Source organism: Lepeophtheirus salmonis, chromosome 7 (genome assembly GCF_016086655.4).
Source record: "Lepeophtheirus salmonis chromosome 7, UVic_Lsal_1.4, whole genome shotgun sequence".
Lineage (NCBI taxonomy): Eukaryota > Metazoa > Arthropoda > Copepoda > Siphonostomatoida > Caligidae > Lepeophtheirus > Lepeophtheirus salmonis.
The window spans coordinates 41,175,700-41,193,250 of NC_052137.2; the positions used below are offsets into that span (position 1 = coordinate 41,175,700).

General features: G+C 30.8%; 1 protein-coding gene across 1 annotated transcript; it reads left to right on the forward strand.

Annotated features, from left to right (window-relative positions):
• The first annotated feature begins 1,423 nt into the window (after window positions 1-1,423).
• Window positions 1,424-14,304, forward strand: LOC121121937 (uncharacterized). The gene is made up of 6 exons (XM_040716928.2): window positions 1,424-1,653; window positions 3,799-3,948; window positions 6,933-7,046; window positions 11,137-11,230; window positions 13,688-13,928; window positions 13,990-14,304. Exons 1-5 carry the CDS (start codon window positions 1,601-1,603, stop codon window positions 13,844-13,846), a joined length of 570 nt encoding a protein of 189 aa, XP_040572862.1. The 5' UTR covers window positions 1,424-1,600; the 3' UTR covers window positions 13,847-13,928; window positions 13,990-14,304.
• Window positions 14,305-17,551: the final 3,247 nt, after the last annotated feature.

Below are 17,551 nucleotides of genomic sequence, written 5' to 3' on the forward strand. Positions count from 1 at the left end.
GTTTAGTAATAAGCATTAGTTTCTAAGAGGATAATTTTTTTATTAACAATTTTCTATTATATGAAATGGACCGGTCGTTAATATGATACACACTAATTGGGTGAATGTTGGTCATGGCTTTGCGGATGTTTCTGATATTGGCATACGCTTCCAAATCCTCAATTTGTAGAAGAAGGGGCTTAGTTTTTGGAATCTTTTTTGAGAAAAAAATCCCAAAATTATTTTTTTTTGGAAATATATTTCAAAAATCTTTAGCTATTCATTTAAAATTTCAAAAATTACATTTGAAATATTACATTTTTTGGAAAAAAAAAATTAAAAGCTCATAGTTATTCATAAAAAATTTAAATTTAAAAAATTAAATTTTTTCATTTTCATTTCGTGAGCAAAAAAAATTCTAGTAACAAGCAAAAATTATTCGATTTGAAGTGGAGGAGCTACAACTCCTTCAGCCACCCTCTTCAGACGTGCTTGATTATTTTATTAGGAATATATTTCCTTTTACTGCCTCCGAGATACGGAAAACCATCTTTAAGATCAATAAAGGCTTTATATTTATCTGCAGCCGACCATTTGTAAATCTCTACAGAAATTTATTGAATAAGGATACGATAATAAATATTGTAGTAATATTTTAGCATCCTTGGTTGTTGTTATTTTTTAAAAACTATGTCTGAGGGTTTGTTGAAAACTACACTGGGAGCGTTGGGCGTAGCCAATATGAAGCCTAACAAACACTTTATTGCCCACAAAATATAGACATTCTAAAATCATAAAATACTGTTTTTTTTCAGTATTACTTAATTAGTAGCTAAATAAAAACCATAAACCAATTAAGTTTGAGTAATACAAATGTAACTTTAGTAGGCTGTATTGCTCTAAGCATAGAATAATTGCTATTGCAAATTGGGCTAACTGCAGGTTTAAAAAATCCTCAAACTGTTAGGACATGTTATGTTTTTTTTTTGGTTTTGGTTTTTAGGACAGATAAAATGTCTTCATAACCTGTCCTACTGGAAAGGTTAGGGGGGAAAATAATGTAAAGACCTGCATTATGTAAAGCACTAGTGTTTTTTATTACATCTTGACCTTATCCCGCACTCTACCAATGGACTCTGAGTCCCTCCTTCCGAAATCTTCAATAGAAACATACTCACAATCTTCTCAAGTTATTTCCTTCTTATTAAAAGGTTGCAATAGTTTAATATGAGCTTTTTACTGTTGCTGTCTCCAATTTTGAGATATAAAGTGAAAGTATAATGTCCGGGTAAACAAATACAGTGTTCCCCAATTTAAATATTATTGTATTATCATTACTTAAATGTTATCAACAAAAGGGGTCATGTACAAACTTTTAGCAATATTTTGCTCATCAAATATTTGTATTTGGAAGACATTTTTTTAATCTCCTATCCTGATAAAATACGTTAGCAATAGCTTGTAGCTTGTGTTTTAGATTTAACTTCCCCCTTCTAACGGCAACCTTACTTTGTACAAAGCCCTCATATTTAAAATTTATCGAACTAAACTGAAAGATGAATAAGTCACGGAACAACTATCAATTTTACCCTAGAACATCCTCTTGTCTGCATGTATATTTATGATGGTAGCCGTATCAGCTGAAAGATGTCAAGCAATTTGTCATCCCCTAAGGTAAATATCAAATTAAAATATATGTATATATTCTTAAATGTTTAAAATTTTGCATATTAAAAATGTTTTATGTATATGATTTACTTTTGAAGTGATTTCCTTTTTAATTTCAAGTAGCATTTTTCTTTATATGGGGTGGTGGGACTTTATATGGGGTGGTGGGAGGGCGAGTTTTTTCATATTGTCCAACTGATACCTATCCTTTTCCGACTCTAATATGTGACTATTTTTTTTGAAAAGTAAATATAATTTTTTTCATTTTTCCCATAAAGAATGAAAGTCCTTTATTATTAAAAAAAAATGTTTACAGAGTGCGACAGAGACATTTTCTTTGATCAAGAAGCATAACCTTAATAACTTTATATATAAAAAGTATACTGAAAAATGCTATTGAAAAACTTTATGCAATCAATCTCTGCAAGATTCATTCAATATCCAGCCTCCACACGAAGCCGGAACTTGGTGCAGGTTGCCACGATATAATCGGCAGACTTGCTATCCCATTGCTTCTTGATGCTGGCCTTGAACTCTTGCACATTTTGTGGGTGATGTCTTCCCAGCCTTGGTCTCTAAGACGATTTACAGACTGAAGCCGAGAGGATTGAGATAAGGACTGAAAGAGGGCCAGAAAGTCTTGTCCCAGAAGTCAGCAAAGTGCTCCTTGCAGAAGTTCTATGCCTTTATGGCTGGGGGCACCGTCTTGGGTAAACACATAGTTGTTCTCAGGGTAATTACCCATCAATCGGGAAATATTTTATACCTCAGGACCTTATAGTAGGCCTTAGGCCCAATTTTCTTATTGAACTTGCAGAAAAACGAATTCATTTCCTTCCAATCAAAGGCCACGAGTCCCAAGCACATTGTTTGGCACGAATATTTTCTCTTGAAGGTGCCGTGGACTTCTCTGGTGATGCAACTATATATCTGTGATTTCTACGGTTCAAAACCTTGTGGACTGTGAAGATATTCTTGTCTGAGAAAATATTCACAGTCAACAGATGACTCTTCAAGTAATTAAGGACTTTGTTGCATCTCTCAATCTTTTAGGCCTTCATCATTTCGGTCAAGAGATGTCTTGGAGTCTTGAAAAAACTCTCAAGCCTGAAGTCATCGTGAACTGATCTCCCGATTATGATCTCGTCCACGTTTAACTTGTCAGCCAAGCGGTGCATTCATACTATTGGATCTTCCGTTATCTTGGCCTCCAAGGACTGGAGAAATGTTTCATCTCGCTTCAAACAATTTCCTCCACTTCCTACCTTCCTTTTGACTCCTTCCGCAATCCCCATACAATAATGATCCGAACTATCCTCACGGTCACACCAACAATGTCTGAAATTCTTTTTGGATAAACATCCACGTCGAGAAGATCAGAAACCCTTTGCTTTTTTTATTCCTGTTCACGTATTTTTCCTCCGATTTTGATTAAATCAAAACAATGCGCAAGATAAACAGCACATTTATTGGAATATTGCTAGAGATCTCACCTGAAACCTTAATTACCATAAACAAAAAAAATTACATTGAAAATTCCCTTGTTGGACTCTGTATTATTCCCGAATGACGTTTTTCTATAAAGACAATATGATTTTATTCTATTTTTTGAGGGATATGTTTACCTTTGCAACGAAGTTGAACGAAGACAATGTTTTTCCCCTATTTGTTGTTTGTTAGTCAACAGCCTTAGGGCAACAGTTATATACATATCTAATAATAGGTTGTGATAATTGAATTTCCACTTTCTGCTCTCGCTTTCTCCAATTTCAATTTAAAAAGATAATGTTGGACTTGTAGAAAAACTTATAATTATAGTGTACCCATTCTAGGTATATATGTTTTTTATGGTGACATAAAGGGCTTTATATTCGGTTTCCTTTTTTTTTTTTTTTATATACCGTCGTTACACATTATTTTAATTTCTCCCTAACAATAAAAATACTTCATTAATAATTTAGACAAATAAAATGAATGCCAGTCCGCAATTTTTTTATAAAATGAAACAAGTCCGTGACACAAAAAAGTGTTGGAGATCCCTGTTATAAAAGATCAAAAATGTATATTATAAGTTTATTTGATTATTATTACCAGTTAAATTATACTATACAATGAGTATTAATGTAGAATTAATCACAATTTTACCTTCAGAGAAAGACCTCCACCCACTTACTACATCACGTTTGTTGTGGTCATATCCATTTCTTTGAATGCAAGGAAATATTTTGAATTTCAAAAAACTCTCGATGGTGACTATGAAACAACTTCTATCATGGAATATCCTCCTTACATTATATTCAGGTAATATTATCATTTAAAAGACCCATTTCAAATCACCTCAAAATGTATTGTGGATCAAAATGGTCCATACTCTTAATCTATATGTACATCTGAGGTTAAGTATTTTTTTTTTTTTTTTGAGTAATTGCGATTTAAATTAATTAATTAAACCATGCAACAGCATTTTTGCCAGGAGGCTGAAACCCATATTTATTATTGTTATTAAAGCCGCAGAATACGAAAATGACTATTGAGAGTTTCAACTTCTACAGGCTTGGCCTTTAAAGCTTTTTTTGAAATAAAAATTTTAAGGGTACAACTATAATTCAGCGCCATATTTCGACATGAAAGAACAATAAAGATGAAAATCAAAGTAAAGAATAAATTGGTACAAACATTCAACATTTGAAAAATGAATAATTTATTACTTTATCTTGATGACAATTAGTAAAAAATGTGTATTACCACTAAAAATGGAGATAAATGAAGGACCTTACATAGAAGCGAATATCTTTGTTTTTTCTTCGAGTGCTTTATATCATAGATGAAACTATAGAATATATATCCTCCATTTAATTTTAAAAAATTGCTTTTAAAGAAGTTTGATTATGATTGATTTTTTGGTCAATTTAGTTTTTAATATTTATTAAGGAATTATCATGAAATAAGGGGTTAGGTTTCGTTGAATAGGAATTACAACAATATTCCAAGGGGAAAAAATTGAGTTTTTAAGTAATAATAAATACTAATATGAAAGAATAATTTAGATTTAAGGGGCTTAAACATGTTTAGAGATGCTTCATATTCAAAATAAATGATAAATTGATAGATATTAACGATTTTTACGGAATATTATTGTAATATATATTCAGGTAACCTAACCATCTTATTTAATGACAATTTCCTAATACATATAAAAACTAAATTGACCAAAAATCAATCGATTTGTTTACAATCTATTCTAGACATATCAGTTACTAAGATTTTTTTTTTCTCTTTATTTATATCGAAAAGTTGCACTTAACAGATATAAATAAAAGTTGTATTTTAAAATTACTTTCCATGAAAGAAACACTAAAAAAACGGGTTTAAAAAGATTACAAAAAATGACTAGAAATGAGTATAAAAATAATTACCATTAAGAAAAAAAAAAGCAAAGGATTATCTTGTTCTAAAAATTTTGAACTATTTAAAAATTGGGAATAAGCATAAATATAAAACCATCAAGTATCTTAATGAGAGTGATGGATGAAATTGAATCAGATCTCACATAAACTTCCATGTTGAGATGTTATCATCTGGAACTTTAATTGTAATCAGTATAGCAAGCAGCTGCAGGAATTTGGGTCTATTTCATATCTCACCCTTTGTTGTTTTTTGAAGTAAATTTTCTTATCCTGTGCTGTTGAAAATTTATTATTTAACTCCTGAGCAGTGATCTTCCTTCTCTAGTACATTCAACTATACTCCAACCCTGATTGAACCTTCGTGAGTGCCCATAAAAGATACTGAGTAGCCTTGAGAATTTGTTGCGAAGCTATAATTGTAAGTCCTTTCTATATTCAGAGTAGAATTGAGGATCGACATTAGAGTAACTCTTACCTATGCCAAATTATGTAAAACCTGTGATTTTTTTAGCTGGCCCGTTATTTTGAAATTGGTAATATGAAGAGTGAACTTTCTTTTCCTTTGCAGTTGTGATTATTATTTAATTTCCTGAATAGTGAACCTACTTTCCTAAATAGATTCAATTATATTTCAAACCTGATTAAACATTCGTATTTGCTCATAAAAGACGGAACGTATCCCTGAGGATTTGTTCTAGGGTAATAATTCTAAGTCCTTGTTGGATTCAGAGTAGAATTGGAGATCGAAATTGGAGTAATTTTTTCCAATGTCCTTGTTTATTTCCTTCCCCCCTTCCTCCCATGTACAGCTGATAGTAGCTGATCTCCAAAACATTCCTCAAATTGTCAGGGGTACCGTGTTTATTTTCGGGTTTTTTAACATGCCCATTAAATACAATATTTTTATCACTGCCTTTGCCCTTGCTTATTTTCTTCACCCATCCCCACCTTGTCACAGCTGCTTGTAGGTGACCTATTGAAACTGTTGAAAACATTCTTCTAATGATTTGTTTTACTATATTGATTTTTGGTTTATTCTAAACCCAATATACAAACAATTTTCATCGCTGATAATCCCTCTCAATCCCCCCTCCTTTTTTTTAAGGTTTCAACTTTGTCAGTTACTCTATGGCAAGAGCCTTTCTTTGTTTTTATTTTACAGTAATTACGATTTATATTCATTAAATACATTCCAGGTAGAATCTTTAGCTCAATAAAACATTTCCTTTTTTTTTGGAAGACATTTTGTATTACATTTTTTTTCAAATATTAAAAAGTTTTTGTGGATACATTTCATTTTAGTTACAGATCTGATTCTAGAGGGATAAACACTCTTAGTATAATTTTCAAACTATTGTCCCCTCCTCACTGACAACTGTGTCCATCTCGGGCGTCCACAAGATTTTATTTTGGAGGGGGAAAAAATCCTTAAATTGATTTAGAGGGGGAGCTAATTTTTTTCCAATAGAAGTGACTTTTTTAAAATTCTCCACTTTTTTTGAGGGGGCTACAGCTCTTCCAATGCCCCCCCATGCGGACGCCCATGTCTATGGAGATAAACAGAGGCGTTGCTACTTTCCTCATTTGGGGATTGGGCCCACCTAAAAAGGGGCTAACAACACCTCTGGATGAGGTAAAACTTGTCTTATTTTTAGCTTAATTTATATAAGAAATTTAGTTTTTAATAATATAATATATAATTAAATTTGTTCCCCCTATTTTGAATTTAAAAAAAAGTTATAAGCTAAATCAGACTATCGTGTTTGTGTCATTTTAACATATAATTTGAAGAAAAAAAAACAAAAAACAAAGGCAAATCAATAGTGCTAAAAACAAACTTTTATAATTTAAATACTAATACCAAATATTTTTTTCTAGCACAATATGGCAAGAGCTAATTGCAACAGGAATAGTTCCATTTCTAGCACTGATATATTTCAACGTCAGGATATACAAAAAAATCAAGGAGTCTTCGGTTCATGAACATTACAGGTAAGATAATATTGAATCCGTGATTTGGAATTCAGTACTGGAATAACTTTTTTGGTATTATATTTTTACTGCTTTCTTTTTTTTATCAATTTATTTTGTAAGGAATAAAAATGAAATAAAATTGAGTAGAACTTTTTTTTTTAAATAAATGAATAAAAAATAGTTGCTAATAACATGTCAATAAAATAAGGAAAATCATTTATTTATATTATTGAGTCATCTATAATAAATAATGGCAACCATATAAAAATGAAAATATATAACAATTTACAAAAATAAGTAACTTTTCTTTCTAGTAAAATCCGTCTTTTTGAAAGAGAAGAGTGTTTTAAGGCCTGGCTCAATTTTCAAGAAAGAACAAAATGTAAATATAACCATTCACCCAATTTGCTGCCCTCTTAAAAAAATATTTTTCTTAAACAAATCGTGTATATATAAATTTGCCTGCAAACATTGACTATTCTACCGTTTTTTCCGTTCATTTGTTCTTTTTCTGAAATGTTTCCGTTCAACGTTCATTCAATCATTTTTTTAAGTTCATTCGTTCATTTTTCCACTCCCTCTTTCATTTTTGAACTGTGGAAAAAAAAACTTGAAAGAAGACATTTTGGAGATAACAATAATAAGTGAATATTCCCCTGGCTTCATGGTAAAAACTCCAGTAACGTTATTAAAAAATGTTGAAACCTCCTTGCTGATATATTATCTGAGACCAACCATTTTGGGGCCTCAAGAAGTTGCTACCATACAACTTTACGAAAAACTCCTTGAATGTGCTTGATTTTACACTACATTCCCCATCTTGTATTAAATTAAATCCAGATTTTAATGAAACATTTAGCAATGAAAATAAGAATTGGAGAAAATTGCTCCTAAGCTAATCTAGAATACCTATTTTATACGCGAACATTCCATGGTCAAAGTTATTAGCAAATGGTGTATTGTGAGGAATTTCATAGAAAATAATTTATATACACAGTTATTGATAATTTTTCAATATATATAAATTATTATTCTATATATCCTAATCAAGAAAAAAAAATTGTAGTAATCTTGGGAAAAATAAGTATAAAATAACTCTTTAGAAATGTTAAGAAAATGAACGGAAAAATGAATTAACAAAGTTAATTAAATAAATAGTGATGTAAAATAGTGTTAAGGTTCGGTCAGGAAATCCTAAGTCGGTCTGACCCGTTATATTTTTTGTTGGACCGAATTAGTTTGGTGTAACAAGAAGCTCGGTCTGGACCAGTATAGTATAAAAATTCGGTCTAGATCGGTCCAAAGGAAAAGTTCGGTATAGATCGGTCCAAAGGAAAAATTCGGTAAAGTTCTGTCCCAAATTTAAATTGTTTATAACATGACGTCATGTTTTTTTCAAGTACAATGACGTTATACGAAGTTTAAACAGAGATAGCTGAGATTAATTTTGTTCCCACTGTCTTTTATATGTATTCAGTACTTGTTCTAGAACTTATGGTGTACTTTTGAGATTGTTTGAATAAAATAAATGACAGTTGATCTAGAAAAAAAATTATCTCATAATATATATGAGACCAAAAAAAATTGGCCGATAAATGATGACCGGAAAAAATTGGTCGATAAATGATGACCGAAAAAAAATCGGTCCTTAGAGTGAAAGCAAAAAAAAACGTTCCACAGTCTGAGACCGCGATCTGGGCCGAAAAAACAGTCCAAATTGGTCTAGAATAAATTACTTATAGCCGAACCGAAAAAAAACTCCTTGCTGTACATAGTTTCGAAACCAATGTAAATCCTATGAGTCTTTTAGCAGGCCTGTGTTCTTGGAATGGGTAATCTAAGAAAAAAAATTATTTTCCTTTGCAGTTGTCATTATGATTTAATTCCTGAGTAGTGAACATCCTTTCCTAAATAGACTGATTTAAATTCAAAACCTGATTAAACATTCCTGTGTGCCCATAAAAGACCTGAGGATTCGTTGCAGAGTAAGTCCTTGTTGGATTCAGAGTAGAATTGGGGATGGACGTCGGAGGAATTCTTGTTCTTCAAATTGTCAGGGTTACCATCTTGATTTCCGTTTTAAATTTTTTAACATGCCCATTATACACAGGATTATACGCACACACATTTTCAGGAAATATACAGATTTACATAAAAACTCTTTGTCTACATTGCTAGGAAAACTCTCTGATTGAATATGCTTAATGCCATGGATATTGATTTAATTAATTATTCGATCAAACATCTGTATACTTGGGAATCTATATCATGTATTCATGAGAAATGTTCTATTGCCAAATTGTTTGATATATTTGTCTCCTTGCATCATTTTTTCTGTTTCTTTGGAAAGAGTTTCTAGACTAGTTTTGACTGGCTCTTTTCATCATCATTTAGATGGTACTGTAAAAGAAGTGCAATATATCAAGCTCAGAACAAGATACAGAATTATAAAAAAACACATTTTTAATGATAAAATACTTGTATATTAGATTTATTTATCCTATTTGTAATTTAGAGATTGTTTTAAGAATAAAAAAGGACTCTGAAGGACAATAGTCCCGAATTACTATAATCCCAGATATTTCAGAATTCAGATGACTTAGATAAAAATTGCGTTACGTTTGTACTTTGACCTCAAAAATAAATTCATTTTTTGTCTTGAGCTCATTTGCACACAATGAGCTTTTTTCCCTTTGCAAAGGACAGCAGCACCACACTGTAAGCTGACTCCTTGGCCGATGAAAATGGGTTCATTTAAAAAAGTATCAACCGAAGTTATCACGCTTTGTGGAAAATATCTCCGCATTCTATGCTTGAACGAGGATTGGACAAGCCATATAATGAATTCCACTAAAGGAATTGCAGATGGGAGGAAGTCCACTGCCCAATTTCAAGTGGCTACGGGCTATATAACATTTAATGATTATTGCAAAGACTGTGGTAAGGTGTTTAATTCTGTTGTTCATGCTTTTGCCGAGTTTCCTTTTTTTGCTGTTATTGAGGAAGTTTGTTGTACGGAATTTAGAAAGTCATATAAACACAGCGCCAAACCAAATCTTGCCAATAATTATTTTTGGCCTTCCGAAAAATAAGTTAAATCCTTCGAAGAAGGCTCAAGCAATCGGGTTTAGCTTATTTAACTCTAAGTCTTATTTTACAAAAAAGTTGACATTGAAGGAAGCAACAGAAAACCGGGAGTTAAGAGGGAAACTTATGGCAGCTGCGTCACGATACATGGATTTTAAATTGAAAATACCTAATAACAGTACCTTGACTTTCGATTTACCACTGGATAGTATATAGTATTTTATGGAGAACTCAATTAAATAGATAAAATTTTCAAAATCATATTATCAAGATATTTAATAGACATAAAAATAGGCTAATACTAGATACTTCGTTTCAGATTTCTGACTTTTTTGGGTATTTTATGTTTTTTTGCTGTTGTTGGGATTTTTTGTCAATCTTATAGATTTTTAGTGTACTTTTGTAACCAAAGAAGTATTTGGGAACTAATTTTAAACTATAACGTTTATTTGTATTTTTACTAAAAGTAATTTCCCAATTTATTATGATGTATTTTTTAACAATATATATAGAAAAATAAAAACCAAAAAAAAAAAAAAAAGTTCGCTTGTGTTATCAATTCTATGAAAATATCTCTAATATCTCCTAATTAATTGATTTTTCAACTTTTCAAAAATTATATCCGCTGACAGAAAAATAATCAATAATTCAAATGATATCATTCACAGAAAATACAATCAAAATTGATTAAATTAAAACAAAAATATTATTTCTCAAAAAAAATAGTTTTACCCAGGTCAAAAACAGTTTTCATATAACATCTCAAAATTTTGTTCATCAATAAACTATCTTATGTTCTACGATTGTAATGTAAATTATGTGTCCATACATTTTTGACTATTTAAGATTTTTTTTTGTTATGAAGTTTTTTTTAGATCATACTCTCGATTTTTTTTTTTTTTTAATCTAGATTTTATAAATTTATTTTTGAAATTTTGTCAAATCTCAATCGGACAAACATTTTTATAACGAAAAATATGGTATATATATACAAATTAATCAAAAATATTTTTATTGGTAGATTTATTGGAGGAAAACGAAACAGAAAGGCTATAATGCAACCAGAATGCTCAAAACAATTACGGGAGAATACTAAACCTAGAAATTATGAGACGGTAAGTTTAAAATAGAAAATCACGGGGGGTTTTCTAGGGAAAATTTGTAAAAGATAAAAGGGTCTCTCACACAAATGGTTTTATCATATAATCATCATGAATCTAGAATAAAACTGGTTTTATTTTGTTCGGTAGATTTTTAATTAAATGAACAAAAATTTGAAATTTAAATGTTTCTTGTCAAAATTTATTTTCTATGTTTCCCAAATAGTTTTTTGTGGATGAAAAATCTTTGGCCAGCTATTTTTTTATTAGCGCCACAAAAATGACGACATTTGATCCCTCTAGAAATATTTATAGTGGTTCCTGTTTTAGGGTACAAATCATTTGGATTTTCAAAAATGAAGAATATTTTAATTTGTATAAAGATTTTGTTTCTAAATTTTAAATTTTGTTTTAGGGTTTGGGAATATTATTATTCTATTGGATAATAATATTTCCATTTTCAGAGTAGTTTTTGAAAACTGAAATAATAAATTTTCTGCTGTGGATAACCTGAAAAAAAAACATATAAAGTGTAAAATATAAAGTTTCCTAGACAGGAATGTACAACTTGTAGCCCGCAGGCTGCATTGCAGCCTCCTTAATGTTCAAGTGTGCCCACTACTTATTTTCACTTCAGGTATTATTTTTATTGAAATATAATCAAAACGCGTAGAACGCGCATAATCAGGATTTATTTTTCTTAACAAAAAGTTCATTTGATCAAATTAAGCAGCCGTCCCCCCAGATTGGCTTTTAAAAAAATATTTGTCTTTTTTTATATTTGGCCTCAATTTGAAATAAAAATATATTCAGTAGTTTTCTTTTATGAAGCCATTTTTTATGAAATTTAAATTAGTAGGGACAAGTTGCCCATAAAAATATTTTAAGTAACGATACAGCCCATTATATTAAAAGTTTAGCCATTCCTATCCTACACAGTTGATAAGCGTTCAATCATTTTTAAATATGAAAAAAAAGTATTTGTTTAATTTAAACTAAACATTTTTAGATGACTTGTACCGTTTCAAATTTAAACTTGTTGATCAAACATTATATTATTTTATTAATCTTCATTAAAAAAATAATGATTATTTGTCAAGAATAGTATGACGTCAATTTGATAAAAATACAAAAACAACATTGCACTTGGATTTAGTGAAAAATTATAGGAAAACTTTGCGGCGAAAATTTCCACCCCCGGTAATTTTGCCGCCTAGGTATTTGCCGCTCGTAATTTTGCCTCAAGGAAATTTGGCCGCTTGCCATATTTGCCTCCTTTTTATGTTTTTATATTATCGGTTCGAACTTTACTGTTATATATCCTATATGCAAAAAAAAAAATGATTGTACAAAGTTTATTTTTTTACCACAATAGGTTGCATGATTCGTACTTCTTCTCCTCCAAATGATATTAGAACTCATTGACTATTCCTTCTTTATAAATTATTTGACCACTATTCCCTCTTTTTCTTTTTATTATGGCTATATAAATAGTCAGATCGAAAGACAATAGTAAAGTTCGAGTCTGCAATATAAATAAATTAAAAGGTGGTGAATATGTCGTGCAGAAACATTTCACCGAGGCAAAATTGCCAACGCCAAGAATGTTCGCAGTATAATTTCTGGTCACACATTAAAATTGGTGTATAAAGTATTTCGTATCTGTTTTTTTTCAAATACTCATAGCAGAAAATGTGTTATTGCAGTAAAATAAATTATTCTATATAAGGGAAACTCATTGGACAGTGGACACTTATAATATTTCCACATGAAAATTATTGTACAAAAAAAATGTCGGAATTTCAATGATTTTTCAGACCAAAGTCCAGTAATTAGCACATAACAGAAGGTCTGCTATAACATATCGTGTTGTACCAGTCTTTATTTATTCGGTCCAGTCCAGTCTTAGGACCGGTCCTATTAGTCAATGAGGCGGGTCCCAAAAAATTTCTAGCCTTTATACTGTCTGTATAGGAACTAACTAAAAAAAAAAAAAAAAGTTGAGTGATGTCATCAAGGACCAAACTTTTCAATTTTTAGGACTGAGATGCAGGACTGAACTGGACTACTTGCATTTACATCCGCAAATTTGCAACATTTTAGTAATTTTCGTTAGCCAAACTTCTAAACGTTGAAATTCGAATCCAAACTTGCATTTGCAAATGCCAAATGCTGATTCGGTTCCTCATATGCATTCGAAATATCACTAATACGTATGTTCTGTCAAACCTGTTTTATGTGTGTCACTGCACTAAGCGGTCATTTCCAGATTTTAAATTTAGAATTTTTACTATATAGTAAACCTATTTTAAAATGTCACCTACACTAAACTGTCGCTAGGAAAGTTTCCCTTGCCTGACCACTTAATAGGGATTTGACTGTGTGCTGTTTAACTAGCTGACTAAAAAAATGTGTCAGTTAGTCAAAAAATTTGTCATTCTTACTCATTTTTTGCATTGATTTTCTGTTTAGAGTGAATCACCAAAGAACTTGCATCAGAACAAAACTACTATCTTTGCAAAAGATTCTTTGAACGTCAAACCTAATAATCAACACATTCAGTCAACTGCATCACTTACTGGTTATTCCACTCCAACCAATGGGCAAAAAAAAATTGCGGAAACGACATGAAAAATCCGTCCTCATTCTTGTTCTCATCGTTTTTGTATTTCTTATTTGCCATTTCTTTCGCCTGGGAGTACAAATTTTTCAAGTATTTTCATATAAAAGTTATAAGAAAAAAAAAATCTTTATTTATATTTGTTTTTTTTTAGACTTTTCATTCAACAGAAATAACCAAGGATCACTATTTGTTTTGTGTAGAACAAAGTAAACTCCACGTCCCTCTTGTATTTATCATCTTAAATTCGTTTAACAACTTGTTTTTAATCATTAATTCGTCTGTAAACTTCATCATATACTGCGCAGTTCGAAAATCTTTTAGAAAATCATTTTATAAAATACTAAAAGTTCCATTTCAGTGTTGTTTTAAATTACGACCAGATAGTTTGTGAATTATTTTCTTTTAATTTTTATTAATTTGTGGAACTTTTTCCAAGAAAGAGTTAATAGCAAAACAATACCTTTGCTCCCCCTCCCCCCAACTGAAATATTTTACTAAAACTGCAGAATGGTTACTTATACTTTATAAATTATTGTGCTTAACAATCTTATATTTTTAATTTTGCTTTCTAGACCTGTGACTACTTAGGGATGTACAGAGGGGAGACCCAAAACTTGCAATAGCATGAACAAATTACGAAAAAACGTGATTTTTATGAAATCTCAAAAAGACAACTGAAACCCGAATTTGTGATATGTTTAAATCCTATATTTTTAATTCAATATGTCCTCCTTCACAACCAATAAGAGCCGAAATGCACCGGTGGGTAAATTAACAGCTCTGGACTATTAAGGCTGTGCCCATACTACGTACCACGCTGTCATAATAGCAGCTCGGAGCGAATCCAAATTTGGATGAGAGGTGCAACAGACACTATTTTAAGACACCCCAAACTGCAAAGTCTTGGGGATTGATGTCAAGGCTGTAGGAAGGCAAGAAGTCAGTCATAGTGTTGCTGTTGAAGCTTTGGTTCTTCTTAGCTCTATGGGGCTGTAATGGACTTCTTTATCTTGTAGGCAGTCTGGATGGAGATACCAGCGGTCATTGTAGCCTTCCCAGCATTACCACCTAAATGGGGGAGATGGCACACGTATTCCTTTTTGTGTACTTGCTCCAACATTTTTGCACTTAGAGACATGGGATCAAATCAAAAATTGTTTCTTTTGATTTCTGCTGTGATTTGGTTGCGTAGTTAAACCTCATGATTAAATAAGGTGTAGTTTAATACTATTTCATATTTTGAGTCTCTCCACTCTGTAAAAATAATAAAACTGTTAAATACTTTGTCTTTTCTTTTAAAAAAAGTAATTAAAAATCAAGAATAAGAAAATATAAGAGTCATCTCAAGTTAGTCAACCCGATGAAAAAATCATATCCAAAGCACCACCTAAGATTTGGACTGTCATCCTTGGATATAGGTCTGGTTACAGTTCCTCCAACTAATTGAGATTGGTATTTGAATAAAAGTTTTATCATTTCCATCTTCAAATATTCAATATATATATATATATGTATTAAACTATTGTGATGAATATTTTAATAGATTGGAACGTGTATTTTATCTTAATTTTGCCCTTCTAACTATAATTTTTTGATGTTGAATTCATTATATTATTGACATTAAGCCTAACTATGCATAATTTAATATACTACTTATGTAATATATAAATTTAGAGGGTTCACTATTTTTGAAAATAAAATAGTATTAAGGTGCCCTACTAAAGTAAAAAGGTAGCTTGTCTAATGATTACAAAAAAAGTATTTCCAAAACTTGCCACGGCCATAAAAAAGAATGATGTAATTATGGTAATAGGTTGCAATAATATATTGCTTTAATTATTAGACATGATCCAAGCCATAGATTGAAATAATATGACTTACGGTTATGGTAAAAAGAAGGAATTGAAAATTAACGTGGTAAGACTGACAATTTGAAGAATGTTTAGTATGAGGATAGTACATATAACTCTCATTACATTTTATTAGATTCGCTGCGAGTAACAATGAGACCAAGGAATAAAGAGACTAAAAAAGATTTGCACTCCGAATTTAGCAAAAATCCATAGAGTTACTCCTTATCTTTCACGCACTAGTCATTACTAGATACTTAAAATGTTCCCTCTTCAAGAATAATGAAAACAGATTTGGAAAGTAAAAAAACATTCTAACGTTTGCAAATAACCTCCGTTAGAGAACATCCATTTTTTGACGTGGCTTATGATCTTGGGTTAAACGTTAACCCAAATATTAAGTGAATTCACTTCTGAATACACAGTTGACATAGACAAAAACTTACGAAAAATTGTGTTTAGAATATTAGATTTGGGCATCAATAGGATATAATTTGTGATTATTATAGTTGAAATATTGTAATTTCATTTTCAATAAAAATTGTTATGAAATATTAATTGCTTTTAACAAACTTTTGGTACTAAAAACGTATTCTTAACATTTGAGTTTGAAATATTTGTGTAACAGCTGATATTATATTTGTAGCAATGCGTTTACCTTAAATTGAAAAAAGGAAAATATAAAAATATAAAGAACGACTTAAAATTGTACAAATTAATTAAATTTTCAAAAAAACTTGATCGAAGTTGCAAAATTTGCGAATAATTCCAAGAAAAATACATCTTTGTAACAACAAAAAGTTGCATTTATTCTTAAAGATGTTTCAGGAGCATATTATTGCATTTTCTAGCATTGAAATCTATTTAAAACAGATTAAAAGTAATTTTATCAAAATTTGGGTGCAGAAAATCCCCTTTCAGTAGCAAAGGGCTAAAAAAAAAGAGAGGGATATTCAAATTATATATTTTTTTAACCTTTTCTCAAACAATTTTTTACTTCTTTGATCTAAGATGGTCAGTAAGTTACTGTCAAATGGTTACATATGTCAACAAATAATTAATGATAACTAAAAATTAAGTTTGTAACTACATGTATGATGGAATTTTTGAATATATGTAGGTTATTCCTTTATTTTGTTAACTGTGTGTTATTGTTCTGCCAAGAGAATGGGGTAGGAGTGCATCTGAAGTTAATTTATGCACGCAAACTTTTCCTAAAATCGGCAAAAGTCCGTGGCAAGTTTTGGAAAGACTTTCAGTAAAGGTGAAACTATTTTTGTAATCCTTAGACATCATACCCCATTTATACTTTAAATCATCAGCTTCATACTATTTCATTTCAAAAATAGTGATCCCTCTAATGTAATTTTAGAGTGTACAATGTAACTCGTTTCAAGTTTATATGTTGATGTATTTGTTTGTATAATCTTTATTAATAAACAAAGTTCATCTGGATGTTTGTATGTACAATACATATTTGTATACGTTTCCCATAAAGTCATTTTTGAGTGTATCATGGAACTGGGTAGATACTAAAGATAAGACGGAATCTTGGACCCAGATCCAAAGTACCTGGCTACGGTATAAGAAAACTTGTATTATCCGAAAAGAGCAAGGATCTGTTACCTGAACCGGCTGCGGATATCCAAACTTTTACAGGTCTTAACAAAGAGCCAAGGATTTTACATATTTTTCTATTTTTTTATCCTCTTGACCTATGTGTGCGCGTTCTGTTCCTGTGAAAACAGACATGCACACACGCTACGTCCACGCATAGTGCCTGTGTTTGTCTGTGCGCAACATTATAAACCACCTCCAGTGTCGTTAGAGGTCGCCGGTCTCTGGTACTGTTATCTTGGTGGT

Bases quoted from the DNA above. Each gene is read 5' to 3' on its own strand.
- LOC121121937 (XM_040716928.2), top strand. From the start codon at position 1,601: ATGATGGTAGCCGTATCAGCTGAAAGATGTCAAGCAATTTGTCATCCC. The intron at 3,949-6,932 runs GTAATATTATCA...ATTTTTTTCTAG, and splicing joins CCTCCTTACATTATATTCAG to CACAATATGGCAAGAGCTAA. The intron at 7,047-11,136 runs GTAAGATAATAT...TTTTATTGGTAG, and splicing joins TCGGTTCATGAACATTACAG to ATTTATTGGAGGAAAACGAA.